The sequence below is a fragment of the Bombus vancouverensis genome, chromosome 4 (assembly GCF_051014615.1).
Source record: "Bombus vancouverensis nearcticus chromosome 4, iyBomVanc1_principal, whole genome shotgun sequence".
NCBI classification, from domain to species: domain Eukaryota; kingdom Metazoa; phylum Arthropoda; class Insecta; order Hymenoptera; family Apidae; genus Bombus; species Bombus vancouverensis.
In genome coordinates, this window is record NC_134914.1 from 8,362,351 (window position 1) to 8,379,650 (window position 17,300).

Sequence of the window (17,300 nt, forward strand, 5' to 3'; positions counted from 1 at the left end):
ATGGTACGCTTTACATCGGTACATTATATTTCTTGGTCCTCTAAACATTCATAATATACACAACATACAATATGACATAGCGGTTCAGCTTTGTTTAGTTTCTCGTTCGAACGCGGTACCGATAGAACGTTGTAATTAAGTTTCTCGTTACTTGCGAACGTTGCTTTTCCCTCCGCCACTATTTCCTCCTCCAAGTATCTATCGTGTGCCATTGTGCACAAGGGCAGGAGATAGATCAACATTCACGGAAATTAGTAGGAGATATACACAATGATGAGAAAAATATTTCTATATCGGAGTAATGCGTCTACTAAATACCATCGTAGATTCTGTTCTCTTTTTTTTTTCTTTTCGTCTTTTTCTTATTTAGTTTACAACGCTACGTCTCTTATCTCGTACTTTGTATGGAAACACTTGACCATTTTTCACTTTCGCTCATATTCTCGTTGAACGATTTCTCTCGTTTCGTCTTCGCTTACGGTTTCGGATTAAATCAGAAAATTTCGTTCAGTCAAATTCAAATTCAGAGAAACGATACGTTACGCTCACCAATCGCCTGGTTGCTTGCATTGTGCATGCTTTACTCACAGGACAATGTTCGGACGATAAGATTTCCGCGCTATTTTAGGAGAATCGTAAACAATGCAACCGAGGAAAAAGGAAACTTTTCATTTCGCAACTCGTTTCACGCAAGATTCACGTTCAAGACTAATAAACAAGATAATTAAAGATAAACGATTACTTAATAAGCGTAAGGTGTTTATAAACGCCGACAAGCGAAGAGTTTCACAATTCAAACACCGAAAAATATTCAATTTCGTACGCTCGACGAAACGATTCCATACATACGATGCAGTGCGAGCTTTCTCGTTTAAACGACGGTTGAAACACGCAAATTGACACGAATTAATCTCGTGCGGGAGAACCTATGCATTTTAGAAGTTTCGCGCTCTTTGGCAGTCCTGGGTTCCATTTCCCCTGCGGTTAATTACGCTGGAAGTCAAGATGCTCCGAGAAATAAATCCCCTTCGACGCATCATTGTTACACCTTCTTTTACATTTATTATCTCTTTATCGCGTGAACGATAAACTGTGTGCGCTTAGACGTACATGTATCATCTGAAGAGACGATTTTCCTGTCGCTGTCGTTATTATAAACGCGAAGAATAATTTTAGTCCTGCTACGATCTTTCAATTTTTACTTTATAATCTCACGTTTCAATTGTAAAGATCTTAAGGGACAAATGTATATATATATATATATATATCATCAAACAAAGTAGTTGTACCAGATTAATTTTTATAAAATTCGGTTATAATTTTTATAATAGAAATAATGCAAGTGATTCAATCAATTAATCCGAAGGATTATTATATATAATATATATAATAATAATAAATAATAATAATATATATAAATAATAATAGCTAAGAACGTAATAATATTATAATTATTATGTATATATTATATATAATATTATTATATAACTATTTATGGGAAGAATAAAGGAGGCTTTTAAAGATGAAGAAACACGATTCACTCGAGAGTGATGGAAAGAACGTAGCAGGATTAATTATATATTAATTATATACCACTGAATGCAATTCTTCTCGTTCACCTCGTAACGAGTGCTTCGTCAGTTCCGCGTTTCTGTTTAGTCTTGGAAGTCAAGACTCTTGCACAGTTTGTGCTCTCAAGCCTCGTGGAAGCAACTCGAAAGGAGATTAAACTGTTTTCATGGTCGAAGAATGCTCGACAGCGCATAGGAGAATCACACGCTTGAAACTCGACGAGGTTAATGTTAGCTAACGTTAGATCGTTTGAACAGGAGAAGCACCACGAAGTACTAAATCTACGCGACTGCATTATTTTTTTTTCTCCGCTTTTTCATTCTTTGTAACGCTAAATACCGTCTCGAGTTCGTTCGAACACGAATTCGTTCGTTTTTCTAATAAACCGAACATCATTCGTCGACTCTATGCATTGAACTCTATGCGTTGAACGTTTATTTCTATGTCCGTCAATACGGCGGAGAATTGACGACACGCTGATTTCGTTATCCTTTCGCCGTATTAATTTTACAGCGAAATTATTTGCGATTTTCGGGATTTCATATTAAGGAAATGAGTTATTAATCCCTCGAGTGCCGATGACGTTTCATTTGCGTATGCTGCGTTGCTCGAGATTACAGCGATCGATCGGGTAAACACTGTGGATCACTGAGAGATTCGTGGATTATTCGTAGCGGTATCCACATCGATCCGTGCGAAAAGTCAGAGTTCACCGTGCGCCCGTAACGTGTTGTAACACCGACTATACGTATCGTGAATTATTTATCAACTGAAATATTGATTTTTTAACGAGATGATATAACGATTGACGAAGAAGCTGTTGAATATTGTTTGGAAGCAATTCGTCGTTCGAGTAGAAAAAGGATTGACAGGTATTCGTAGCAAATGGTGATTGACAGATATTACTTTAATTCCTTATCGCATAATTCTTTCTTTTCGTTTTGTTTATCAACGATAAAATTGTTTAGTAATAAAAACAACTATTGAAAATGATACATTAAGTGATGTATTTCATTACAACAAGACAGAAATGATCTGTCACAAAAAGAAACGTGATCGGAGACATTCCCGAACTCGAATCATCGTTTAAGACGCTAAATTTCAAGCACCTTTTAATCATTCGCATTTTTCAACGTAAAATACGGATTCCGAATCGTCGAATCGCTTCGTTACTCGAGTGTACGTTAGATGCTCACGAGAGTATGGCAATAATACACTAACGAGTCACGTTTTACGTGTTCTTAGCGACTATCGTACATCCACCTCGTCCCACTAGACCTACTTACGATCCGCGGAATGCTATCGTTAAATTCTTAATAACATCTGCTTTATAATCCTCCCGTAACATTTTTGCATCTTCTTTTCCCACGAATGCATAAAAATCCACAGTCGATTATAATAACATTAGTCCAATTGTGCAAGAAGATACTGATAGTTCCTATATACACAGTAAACTTCCAAATGAAAATATGGCGAGTCATTATTCCAAAGAGACGACGTAAAAAAACAACTTTTCTAAATCTAAAAAGAGCGTCCCAATGGATGCACGACCTTCGTCAAATATTTACAATTATTTTTAGATTACCAAGGCGGAACGCTTCGTTAAGGATAACAGAATGCACGCATTCTGCGGCAATGGGAACTCCTAAACTCTATAAATCAACAGACAAGACCATTCGCTCTTCTAAATTACATCGAATATGTCGGAACGTTGTTCTAAATACGATAAACGTGCCGATGTGAAACAACGTTAATATAATACGTTGCAACATAGGCACGTCTCTTCTATCGTTTTTTTTCTTTTTTCCTTTTACAACACACCGACTTTAATTTATACGCTACTTTCTGCTTTGTATGTCGTTAGGACAGCCTAGGTTCGTAGGTTCGAACGCCTAGAGCGCCGTAGTTTACTTAATTACTGAGTCTTCCTATGGTCTAATGTGGTACGTCGAGTGGCTCGATAACTTTACACGATTAATTATTGTAATTATCCACGGGAATTGCGATTACCGCTAACGAAGACAATTAGTCGCGCCCAGAGCAGTACGACGATTTTTCATTTCTCGTCGAATTAAGTTACCTCTTTTCTTTGCTGATATAGAGATCGAAGGTAAGGGGGGGGCTGGAAGCGATTCGCATAGAAAAAATCCATGTCTCGAGTATTTAACTGAATCGTTTAATCGATACTGTGATATTATGTATTTTCAATACATTTGATCGATGGATCTTACGAGCGCAGAGGAACGCCATTTATCTGGATATTGTTGATAGCTATCCGGAAAAGTTAGAATATGTGAGATTATGTATAAGCGTGTGTATGGGAACAGTCTAGATTTGTGATAGGTCAAGATAGTTCAACAGGAAATTCAAGAAGCATCGAATACGTCGAAGTACGTGTCAAGATATGATTGTATATAGAGCCCCTTTTTCGAATAACAAGCAATGAACGTGCAATGACAGAGTTATTAGTGCGCGTAACATATGTATTAATTACGAATAAATTTTCATTTGGTAATACAATGTCTGGATAATTGATGTTCTGCGGCGTCGTTCCGTGAACATTCGTTAAAATTTCGTCAACGCATACTTCTGAACCTTACAGTGTATTTGCTGTGACAAAACACTTGAGTATTGTTACAGAATCATGTGAAACGAAATGTTTCCGATAAATTCGTATCGTTCACGTACTTAGCTTACATTGCTTGGGATTGCGTACCCGAACGAAATTCAAGGACACTATGTTTGATAATAATATATTAACTCTTTATGTTTTACGATTAGATATGCGAATATATACAACATGACAGTAAAGATCGACAGGTTTTTCTATTTCCTATAGAAATTTTTAATGTCCTTTGGTTTCTTTCGCACACCTATAGTGCCTTTAAATCGATACTATAACTGTAACGAACTAGGATAATTCGCAGATATTGAACGTTTCATTCAGGAAAAGAACGAAAACTTTGAATGAAAATCTACCAGATTGTGTAATAAGTGGACTGTGGATGTTTATACATTTGCTGAAAATTGAAATATATAAAAATATGCAGAATATAATTTGATATAGTTTGTATATATAAAAATATATGAAATATCTACGGTCAAGTATTTGTTATAATATTCAGAGAGTTAAAGAAACTTGTAATGAAATTTCTTGATATTTTTATAGACATTAATAGTTTTTAGAAATATTTCTAACTATATTGCATATGTGAGCGATAATGAATGGACATACCATAAAGCCGAGAAGCAACAGGGATATATTGCTTAGTTTGTATAATTTAATGATATAAAGTCAGAACGAAAATCAGGGCTGTCTTTAGTAAACAAACTATTTATAACTGAAATCACCACAGCTTCGTTAATTCTCGCAATACATGAAATATGTGTTAAGTTTCAATATACGGAGATTTTGTTAAACGGGTAATGGTTAAAATTAAAAAATAAAATATCTTCGACAATTTTTTAAAGATATACGACAGTTCAAACTTATTACACAACCTAATATAATACTCGTCGCATTTTCGATCGTTGGAAACAAACCACGTGGTTGTTTTCACGATAATTTTGACGAATGGAAAGAAGGACATTTACCAAGAAACATGAAAAATGAACTTAATGTGGCGACAGTCAATGTATTTGTAGTGAACACAGTGTTTGCTTGGATAATTTGTTTATCGATAAAACAGGATCGACAGTGAACACGAATTTGAATTTCATTTCGAAACGACCATCGAGGGCCTGTTAAATTCTTTTTCGAGGTTTCATTCATTGAATCAACCGACGATTGAATCAACTTCCTCGCAATCGAGGCTCGAATCCATTGAATGCAAACTTTGTAAAATATGCTGCTTTCGTTGGTCTTCAATGTAAAATGGGTAAAATTATCGAGACTATAAATAATATAATTCCTACACTGAATCCAGCATTAATCTTTTCGTTCATCAAAAAATCCATAGCATCCATATACAGCGACGTCTAAATGCCTAATGCAAAATTATAAGCTCATTTACATAAACGATTGGATGCAACCGTGCATTACCCTATTAGCTCATCGATGATGTGGTGTCACGTTACACTCGTAATACAAACATTAGATAATCCAACAGCAGAATGACTAGTACCGTTCAAATTACGTGCAACGTTTGTATAAATCTAGGTGTACGTACTCGTAATCGCGATAGGAATCAGAACATGCACGCGTAAAAGCCATAGAAAAAATAGAACTCTCTAGCGAGATCACCGTATTAAAACAAAGAACAAACGATCTATAACGCCTGTAAAATTAGGTCTACGCGAACATTGTGCTTCCTCGATTCATTCCGAAGTCGTTGCATCTCCCTTCGTTTAATTTCTAATTAAAAATCTACGCTTTCGTTTCTAGTAACGAGTTCTACGTATTTATGAAAATTATAGAAAAATGGAAGTCAGTATGACCAAGGTTCTCTTACATGATAATCTAACAATTAATATTATTAATCAATTAATAAGTTACAAATTGTAGGTAGGTTTTCCTTTACAATTTAAAGTTTTACGTCTCGAACGAGTTCTAAATTGTAAAATTTATTCGCGGAACTTCGCTCGTTTAATTCAATTAAAGTTTTTATCTTTATAAGAGAGAATTTATACGATATATTCACGCTAAACGTATGGAGCTTGTATCAAAGAAATAAAAATGAAAGCTACTTGGAAGAATACATATTTATAATGCAAAGAGGAAAACGAGCTTTTATATTTTACAAAAAGACATTAATATCCCAAATGGGATAAATCCTTAAAATTTGAAAAATTATAAACTGATCATTCTCATTACTTTCGTAGCTCCAGCGTTAATAATATGGCATTATTAATTATATTGTTCAAATTAGATATTAATTTAGTACTTGGAATTTGCAATTTGTGACATGTAAAATTTCACTAATAATACTAGTTCGATTGTGTAAGAGTACCCAGGTTTTAATTGCTATAAGAAGACACGGAACGAAAGGTATTCTTCCTTTTCTCCCGTTTCGTTAGGCGCGCATAAGGCCTGGACTAGCCAGAAAGGACAAAGGCAATGGCGAAATATTTCGTTTTCGGTTCACAGAACGATCGATCGATTACCGAAGATGAGACGTCAAGTACTGCGAGTAAGAGCTTCATTCTAAATTATTCGTCGATTGCTTGCTCGTAGCTGAATTATCTACAAACGTTCCGTCGCACTTGTGATCCGTGAATAGCGAATGCAATTGTCATTCGTACGTACTGTGAGCTCTGGAATTTTCGATTCGTACCATCCTTTGGAATAGAATCAAGTAACACGATGTATATATCGATTTGGTCGTTTCATAAGTTCTGCTCCCCGTTTATTATCAATTGTCAATGCAGTATTCTTTTCTACTTATCAAATTATATATTTTGTTAGATAATTATTTTCGATTTTTCTAATTAGTTTAACACGCGCGTTGCTACTGCCGTATATATTGCATCGATTCAAATATTTAGCAATAGTAACAGAAAGACCACATCAAGTAGTCGAATTAAAAAAAGAAAAATAGCAACTGAGAATATAATCTACGAGACAAAAGAATATAACAGATGGTTTTTTAAGTTCCAGAGGGGAAATATTTATCAAAAGTTTCTACATACTATTTTTATCAAATAGATGTGGTAGCTTAGGTACAGAAAAATTAAAAGTTTTCGGATCACAAAATACGATGAAAGACAGCGGCGGTACTTCATATCAAATTTCTAATAAATAGAACAGCACAACTTATGAACCAACGTATTACATACACTAGGTTATTTGCTCGAAGAAAGATTTGTGCGAAGAACACAGAATCTCATCACTTAGGGTGACTACAGTCGAGTCAACTGAGTATGTGAAATGGCAAGTAAGAAGTCGCTTTGTGTAAGTGAAAATTTAGGCTAGTTCAGTCGAAAGTCGACTAAGGATCGAGTGATGGGTAAAGTTTTCGTATACAAACACAAAAATTTAGATACGCAGGTGAGTGAAACCTACTTTTTTAGATCTCAACTACGGTTTTTTACCGGACGCTCGTTGCAATCGATTAAGCCAGTCGATTAAATTTGCATTTACACAAAGCGACTTACTAAAATTTCTCACTGATCGACCACTTAGTCGAGCCGTCTGAAGCCATCCTTAGCGAATAGTCTTCCCCGTTAAAGACACCAACGGGGGTTCTATGAACGTCCAGAATTTCGACGGAGAAGCGCTAGACGATGTCGTGGAGAGCAAGCTCGAAAGTTTCGAGCGTTCTCGGGATTTTTTGCGTGGATAACGTTGACAGTTTCCTCGAGATCCTCGCGGTTTCTCGGAAGTTTCCCCACGTTCCTCCAACAGATTAAGTCCAGCATGGTTGGAAAAACTTGGAGGATCTCCGGCGACTTCCGGCCGTCTGGGAAGTTTCCAACTAGCCTTAAAAAATTCCGAACGCTCGCCCAACTTTCGAAATCCCTTTCGTGCTCGTGGACGTCCATCGATTTTGTTTCTCCTCTGGATAAAGTCGAGCGAAAAAGTTACACTTAATTATCGGTCATTTCACGATAGTCGTGCTAGTTCGAAACTTTTCACGTTTCTAATTCTACCCGGACACGATGAAAGGAATAGCAAGTTAAAAGGAGGAAAAAAGAAAAAGGAATCGAGGGGCGTGATCGATTATACCAAAGTCGATCGAGGGATTTGTCGCCGGAACCTTGACGGGCTTCGTTGCATCCACGATGAAATTCTTCTCTTCTAACGGTCGCGAATAGAGACGCCTCGATTTTTCGAATCGGGCAATTCTCTAGTTATGTTCCGTTCCGGATCGCTACGCGGATCTTCACTGTGGCTTACATCAAGCTGCACAGGGCTATCCCGTTCTCGAATGCTGATTGCAACGCGGTCGTTTCCATGCAGAACGCGCCATCCTCGTACATCGTCGCGATTCTTTGCTGCTGCACACGGCTCTCGCTTTGGGATCTGAAATCGTGCGTGAGATTAATCTTCTTGGGAATCGCGTGTCGCTCGAAAAATTGCATAATCGTGTAATCGTCTTCGAGGGGAGGAATATTCAGATTTCTTAACCCGTCCAATAGCAACGTGAGAAATAGTTGATGGAATAAAATGATATGGAATATCGTATCGAATTAAAAGCAAATGTCGATTCTTGGAGGAAAAAGGAAATGAATAGTTCAGAAGAAGAATAGAATAGAATTTCAAATTGATTTCGAGTACAAAGATCTTCTATTTTCTGTCAAAATCGTAATAAAATGTAAAAAATACTATAGATGGGCATATTTTGCTCCTTAGACACGAAAGTATCAACGAAACTTAGAAAATCGCGTGATAAACGTAAATCTCCTCGCGTGAACGATTCGATTCGTGTTAAATCAGAAAAGCACTGCGTCTAGCGATTTGTACTCGTAACGCATCCACCCATTACGATAGCCCAGGGAGTTGTAAGGCACGTTGCCGTTCAGTACGAGCGTCTGAATTATTTCGTGACTTCCTCCCTCACCAGTGAAACGTATGCCCTTCTCGCGCGTCTTTGAAAACTCACCTGGGAGGCATAGCTCGTGGACGTTGTTGCGTCCTCACTTGCTCCCTCGAGACTTGCTGGTTCGAGAGGTAGCTGCTATCTCGCAGAACGGTTCCCTGATGGTGGTGGTGATGGCCAATGGATCTCTCGTTGTTCTGAGAAAGCGACAACTGCGCCAAATATTCTCTGAGTTCGGGCTGACTGGCCAACAATTCACGACGCGTCTGAACGTTTGGTGCCGTAGGTGTCGTCGTCGCTGTCGTAGAATCTGACCATGGGGGAGGTGGTGTATGGGATCGCGATATCATGGCGTATTTATGACACAGGTATTCCTCGTAGGTGGGTGGCAATCCGGTCTGAAAAATCCAAGATTTTTTTACATGTTCCTTTTACCGACATCCTTCGTGTTTTTCGTCTTTTCGAACAGGACATTCTGCACATTATGACGCAAATAAAAATATTTTCTATCATTTAGGGTTTGTGTTGTTGTAAAAAAATGATATCCAGCCAGATAAGGTAATGATATATCGTTTAAATTATTATTTTTCAAATATTTTACTTGAATACTGGCCAAGCTTGTTAATTTAAAAATTCTAAATTTACCTTCACGTTGAACGAATTATAAAAATATCAGAATTATCAAGCTTTATGGAGTTTCTCTAGGTTTCAAGCATTACCCTCGGACTTTAGAAGTTTTTCAATTATTAGAATTTCATAGAGTTTCGAGCACTTTGTACGTGGAATATTTAATTCGAGAATTTCGAATTTTATAACAAACTACCATTGCTATTGTTGTTAAATATATATCCAGTAATTGGAATTAAATTTTTAACTTATAAATAACTGGCTTCATGAACAGTTCCATGGCAGTTTCAACACACTGCAAATTTATCGTGATTTCGATTTCAGAGTCTGTTTTGTTGTAATTTTGGGCTGATTGTCGAAGAAGAATTATATTCGTTAATGACGCAGTCCAGAGAGTTTGGCATTTAATTACTTGTATTGTTCGTGTGTAATCGACTAAATCTCTATCGTAAAGAGTTAAAGCCGAGATGATGGAATTGCATTAAAATACAGTTGAAATGTAATACAACCACCAACAATGGTAACACATAAATTTTGTAATTTGAAGAATAAGCGGGCGATGCGTTTCTATGAAAGGACTGTTGCAGTAAGTTCGACGGAGAATTATTATTTTGTTTCACTCCTTGCTTTACAGAAATGCTCTTCTGGTTTCTACTTCGTTAACTTTCGAGAAGAATTTCAAAGAGCTACCAGGAAACTCGTAGCGAGTTTTGTCTGGATTTCTACACCCAAAAGTAGAGAATTAATTCACAACTTATTTATAAATGTTAATTCCTACATCAATTTGTCGTTTTGAAGAATACATTAACTCTTGGAATTTATTTGAAGAAAGAATATGAAAGAAAGATTTCCTGCGATGATCGGGAATCGAACAAAGTGCAGTTACTTGAAAAGCAGAAATGCTGCTCGCATCTATTCAACCAATCTACCGTCAACTTCTTTCTTCGAATAAACTCTTTAAGTTATTTCCACGAAACACTTTCCTATGACACGATACTTTCTTTTTTACTTCTTCAATTCCGTAGACAAATGACAAAAGTCACAATTAAAGTTAAAGAAAGACAAATTATAAGTTAATTACAGTTTGTAGCGCTAAAATTATGAAATCTTTAGAAAACGATGTCGACCAGTTCCACGTGCCACACATACGATTATTATAATAATTTTTCTGTACTCGGAATACTTCGATGTAAACTCTTTATTGTAAACTGCTCGTAAGAATTTTCGTTCCAATTTCCATGTCGGATTAGTTCGCAAGTTATGAAACAGAAAAAGGGCAATGAACTGTAATCGAAGCAATCAAATCGAACACGAGCGGTGACGGTCGATAAAACGGTAGCAAGAATGGAGCAGTACAAACTCGGCAGAACTCGAGGTGTTCTGGCATCGTTACTGGGTGTTTCAAGTGGGTCGCCATCGGGGGTGGCAGTGTTTTTCGCAAAGGGTAACCGCGACGTGGCACGAAAATTTATGTGTCGCCCGGCGCCAAGAAACTACGCGGTCGAAATGGCTGGCCACAACCTGAATGGTTCTTCAGTTAAGGAGCAACTCGAAGAATTTGCCTCTTGTTCTCCTGTTTCAACCCCTGCCCATCCATTTTCTTCTTTTTTTTTCTCTCTCTTTCCGATACTGTACAAAACGTAACCGTGAGCGATCCACGATCGTTACAAGAATTTCTTTGCTCTTTTTCGACCGACTACCTCGTCCATGAAACTACGTTAGGTCTGGCCTTGTTCGGATCTGGATAGAAGGGGGCTGCAGAGAGTTGATTATTCGAATAATCGAATATTCAGCAAACAAGACTCGAGTTAGCAGAGTGGATCGAGCGTTTTGAATATTCAAGCATTAATTTTACTGTCACCGGATTACACGCACACCGACGTATACCTTATCACGAGATTAAAATTCGGGCTTTTTAAATTCATTCGTCAAGCTCATTCTCAACAGTCTCGTTCTATCGCGAATCTAAAACGTTCAAATGGTAAATTCACCCTCGCAATATCGCTCCACCTTCGAATTTTTTTTCCTATACGTAGATGAATGGTCACGAAGGGCAAACGAATCGCGAGATTATTTGGAAAAATATATCTATATATCTATATATATATTCTACTACAATCATCGAGGAATTAGGGCGGCTTCGAGATAGCTAGAGCATCGATTTTATGGATTGCACCGGTTCTGCGGTCGTTTTAATTTCGTACACCGAACTCAGTCCATCAAAAACGATGTCCTGGTTTCCTTGAATTTGGTTAATCGTCGATTAAACGGGAAAGAATTCGTTTTGTTCCATGCCAAATGAAATTTCCTTTATCTAGTTTCCTTGTGCTTAATTAGTAGCTTGAACATGTAATTAGTGAAACGTCAATTCGTTTACAGAAGGTCTACGAATTCACTGGTCGATTACGATCCGCTATCTAACAAGTCTGACCACGAGCGTGCTCTGTTACTGCGGTCGTCCAAGAGAGAGTGCGATTCTATCTAGCGTCTGACTAGGACAGGTCATTACTACTCAATAGTTAAATCTTCATCGTCACGTTTGAGAACGGTGAATGGCTTCTAATTCCGTCGTGTGCCGTCGATACATCCATTCGCTTGGCAATTTCGTGACACACGTAACTAGCAACAAACCGTGTCCGTTCTGTTCTTTTACGGCATCTCCGAACAACGCGTGTTTGTGGAGATAGAAATACTTGTCGCTGGAATGTTAACGAATGTCTAACTTTTGATCAAAGAGATTTCTGTACGAGGAAAATACCTAGATGTGCTTTTCGTAAAGCGTTGGATATTTCGCAAATCCCAATTTTGCCACAATGAGTATGCGAATAAATAAATCAAATATTATTTTTATGTTTGTCGTTTGATTATCAACGAAGTCTTTTACTTATTCGCCCATTATATAAGATATACAAGAAAATTAAAAGAGTCGTTTGGAAAGCGTTGAAGAGTTGCAAGCCATGCGAGAAAGTTTGGGAAAATTGAGTCGTATTGACTGAGAGCCTATCCGGGTGGAGTATGGAAATTCCATAATTTCTACTATTTTATGACACAAATTAATTATACGAATTTCAATGACGATATATACGAATAACTGGGAATAACAGAAAAAGGGGGAGTTTCGTTTAATTAACGCGTTTATATAAAAGAGAAGCAAGTGTTAATTATAAGGAACTTCGTTAGAAAGGCTAATTACGTCGACCGTGTTCTCCGTTTGAAAATCTATTTCTAACTGGGGGTTAATGATAATCACTTACCTGCCACGTTTTCGAGATCGCCACGTCATAGGTGGGCGGCGGCGATACCATAGAAGGAATGGCGTAAACGGGTTGCGATCTACTTTGCGCATTTAATTGACTATTTCCGGTTTCGTTGGCGCTCGCGTTCGGCGTGTCTGGAATGGTGGCATACAGCGCCTCCGCTATAGCGTTCTCCCGAATCCCGCCGCCGAGTATGCTCGAACCAGAATCTACAAAGAAACGTCAAATAATCTGAAAAATGTTCGACATGAGCTTGGAAAGAAATTTCAAGTTTAAAAAGTATCGTATTGCTCCTGAATTGCTGGCTTTTGTGACGTGGAAAACATTTTTTTTTTAAGAAATAAATCTTAATGAATTTATCTGATAAATTCGCAATTAGAAACGAATAAAATCGATTGAGTATAGAATCTGTTTTTTTGAAAATGCATATATCGAATCTTAAATCTATCAAAATTTACGTACAATGCTCTAAAAGTTGAATAAATTATCAAGATATAACAGTTGTCGATATTGATATTACGGTAAACGCTAAATATTCTACGATTTATACTCATGTAAGTAGTTCTAAGACTTGGCAATTAATATTAGGTCGCCCGAAAAGTTTCTTTCGTTTTATAAGGAAATAATGGATGCACAATATCTTTCCGTTTTATATTATTTTATCGAATTACGTATGATCCATTTTGTTCTATCAAGATAAAGATTACAACAGTTCGACAGATTAGGTTTCATGTTTGTATAAAGATGCGTTGTTGTAAAAGACGTGTCTGTAAAAGAAAGACACTTTTCGAACAACCTAATACAATGAATTATTCAAACGTAAAATCTGAGGTCGATATTGGTTTCCATAAATTGAACAATTAAAATTCTGTATGTCACCGACCTATATAAGTATAGTGCGACTCCGCTCTGTCTGCGCTTCGGGTTCTCCTTGAGTGATTCAACCGCTTCTCGTGTTTGCTACTTTTCGTAACTGGTCTAGCTTGTTCTGTCACCGAGCTGCAGCTTCCTGTTTCAGAACTTCTGCTCTTCCCACGAGCGTCGTCTTGTTGTTTCTTGGCAGCCCGCCCGTCCGACTTGCTACCCTTCGACTTCGATATTCTGATCGTAAGCTTCCTCGAGGACAGGGCGCCACTTCGTGATTTTGGCAGATCGACCACAACTCCGCACCCGCACACTGGCGCGTTTTCATTAGGCATTCTGCAAGAACAGAATCTTCTTAGAATACAAGTCATGAATATTCTCGATTATTATTCTCTAGAATTAGAACTAAACTACAAGTGTTAATGGAAATTCATAGCTTTACGAGCGTAAAATGTCTCACGACTGTTCTTTATTTCTGATTGCTATATCACCTGGTTTGAGGACAAAAATTGGAAATATTTATCAAAGGAGAACACTAAAATTAGAGTATACTGAATAGAACATAAGCTGTAACGAAGGCAAAGTAATTAACGTCACTGTGTATAACATATTAGTAATTAATGAACTTCGCTATCAAAATTCTATCGCGTCTCTCAATTTGACTAAAAAGTCGAAAATTATCGAATTAGTCTAGAAACTGTAGAAGCTTAAATCGGTTGACCAGTAACGTCATAAATCTCTGAACATAGGTCCAGCTACGAACGCCCTACAATTCCCTTAAAAGCTTAACAGATACCTGCGTACGCTCACTCACAGAGCTTCGATCCATTTATCGGAAAAATTTGCCAGTGTTAATCATGGAAAATAGCACGACCAACCCGCCTAAGCGTCCAAAATCCCCTTTTAAAGAGATTACCACCGGAATTAATCGAAACCACGAGTGGCAGTGAGTCGGATCTCGAATTGGCCGAACTAAACGCCATTTCTCTGGAAACGATATCATTCAACGAATACTCTGACATTGATAATCCAGGTTGGTTAATGCCGTTCGATAATAATCAGCCGGAACAACACTACGTGTTTCGCGAGATCGCGTTATCCAGCACACGGGCGCATTGCCATTAATAACAAGCACATAATGGTCCCTGATAGAAGTCATTGCGCAACGTTTGGCCCTTCACACTGGGTATACAACGTTCGATCGTCCGTGAACTCGATTAGGCGAACTCGTAGGTGGAAGGACGATTCCTTTGTGGAAAACTGCGGTTATTCCCTGAGCCGGCCAATACTCGTCTATTTTGAATTGTGTAGTATAATAAGGAGAAGAAAGGAACCTGTATAAAGAGAAACGGGGGTGGAATTTATGGTAAATGATTTTGGAATGACTTCTTTAGAATATTTTTCAAATGGCAATCAATAATGTTGTTAATGGTGTTGTGGGGCCCACTGCAGATACTCGATGAAATTATCTAAAGAAAAGTATTTTCTAACTATTCCATTTGTACAAACACTTTCTCTCGCCTAGCTGACATTGCTAAGAAATCTTGTATAGTTCGCGAGCAGATTTCGAACGAAGTATATCTTCAGTTTTAATTTATCCTACATTACCAAGGGACGGAAAACCGAATATAAAATCATATAACGAAATTTCAAGTTTTGCGACAATTGGGATATTCATATACAACCACAAAATAGAATCTTAAGCTCGGTTAAAACTTCGTCGAATTGCATAACGTCAGACTATCGTTTACTCGAGGAAAGCAGCCTCTTGCCATAAATTCGATGTTATTCGGCGTTCTCGACGGTAATCGTCTTCGAAGCCGTCCAAGTTCTCGACGAGGCAGCGTCGCAGACGATATAATGAATCGATAATCGTCCCTGCGGAGAAGTTTGCGAACGTCTGTCCTGTTCGGTTAATTATTCGACTCCCGTGAAAACTCTGCTTCTCCCTTTCTCGGCCGAGACGGGGAAACATCGATGTTCGCCAAAGAGTCGCTGCTTTGATCCAGAGAGATTTAAAGGCGTGATTTACTGGAATCCGGAAAGGAGTCGCTTTCTTTCTTTCTTCTCGCCTTTGTCCGTGCTCCCTCGCCGGAACAATGGATTCGATCCTTTTACAATGCTCCGGGCCTCCTCCCTTTTTCGTTAATTTGTCTTTGAACGGAGGATTCGTCGCCGCGTCGAAGCGTTATCGCGCGTTTTCCAGGCCTCTGTGCAACGATTCTCATCGAAAATATTCTCGCGTTCAACAGCGACGGCGGGACGAGCCAGCCAGAAATTTCGCGTCGACTACCTTCTGCCATTTTTACAGTTTTAACGAGTTCATTTTCCTGTGTGCCATACGTAACACGCGTGATACTTTTTGCATTATATTTATTCCTTCTTTCCACGAAACGAAACAAAATTCTACTTTCACCGACGCTTGTGAAAATTGCAACAGAAAGTTACGACCATACGATTCAGCACTTTGTTGAGAATTGTGGATCTTAGTCGCCGAAATAAATGTATAGGAATACTTAGATTACAATTAGAATTGATATTAAAATAGTTTCAGATTTATTTGATATGTGATTTACAAGATATTCGTCGATACACATTTGCACGCGTCTCAGCACTCTCTTTGTCTCGCCATCTTCTTTACCACACTACCAACGGAACAGTTGCATTCTTCTGTTTTACGAGACGCTGTGCACGCACATACTCCCACACATTCATACTCATATGTGTGTGTCACTACTATGCAGCTAACCCAGTGGAGCACACGAAATTACACATGTCTCAATACACTTAAAGAGTTATATTTAACAGTGTCTTAATCGAAGACCCTAACTTACTTCTGCGATATATTAAATAAATGCTTTAACGTAATATGAAAGTTAAGGTGGGAAACCACGTATCATTTAATACCTACAGCACGTATAATCGTAATCGTCGGAAACATCGTTAGATATCCTCTAAAAGTTACGAAATATTCGCTCCTTTCTCTTTTTCTCGCGTAAATTTCATTTCTCTCTCGTCTCTGGTTTACACGAGTTTCTAGCAGGCTTTCTTGTCGGTGAGAGAAACGAGCACGTCCTTCGCTAGTGACACAATCCAATTTTCGTATCGCCGTCGATTCGAAAGTATACACCTTTCTCCTGCCCCTTGTATCACATACCTTTTTTCAGCCTTGTCCCGGGAGATTAGAAGAGAGTTACACAGGCTACTCGCCCCTTGGCGTCTCCAACCCTCGTTTCTTAGCCCATTTCCGCACAAAACTGGATTTCAAACTCATCCAACGAGCACTTTCGGCTTTGAGCGTGTTATACATCTTTTGAAATATTCGACATGTTTTGTTCTTGCCTACGTATCCCCTTCTTTTTGTCTCTTGGAAAAGATTCGTAATTTCTACTGAGACACAAACGCAATAATAAATTGAACTTCCAATTCGGTTCTATTTACGATAATTTTAAAACTTTCCCTATATTTAATTACTGTTCTTTTTAATTAATAGCTTATATTT

General features: G+C 37.9%; 2 protein-coding genes across 3 annotated transcripts in view; one reads left to right on the plus strand and one right to left on the minus strand.

Moving 5' to 3' along the window:
- Nucleotides 1-17,300, plus strand: part of LOC117156797 (uncharacterized) — a 154,843-nt gene that overhangs the window by 70,203 nt on the left and 67,340 nt on the right. The gene's annotated exons all lie outside the window — the stretch shown is intronic.
- Nucleotides 10-17,300, minus strand: part of LOC117156773 (uncharacterized) — a 61,417-nt gene continuing 44,126 nt past the window's right edge. Inside the window, exons 2-5 of the mRNA XM_033334113.2 lie at nucleotides 13,818-14,134; nucleotides 12,932-13,143; nucleotides 9,114-9,448; nucleotides 10-8,533 (exon numbers count right to left, since the gene is read on the minus strand). Of these exons, the coding sequence (XP_033190004.1) occupies nucleotides 8,404-8,533; nucleotides 9,114-9,448; nucleotides 12,932-13,143; nucleotides 13,818-14,133 (993 nt within the window). The 5' untranslated portion in view covers nucleotide 14,134 and the 3' untranslated portion in view covers nucleotides 10-8,403. The remainder of the gene's footprint in view (nucleotides 8,534-9,113; nucleotides 9,449-12,931; nucleotides 13,144-13,817; nucleotides 14,135-17,300) is intronic.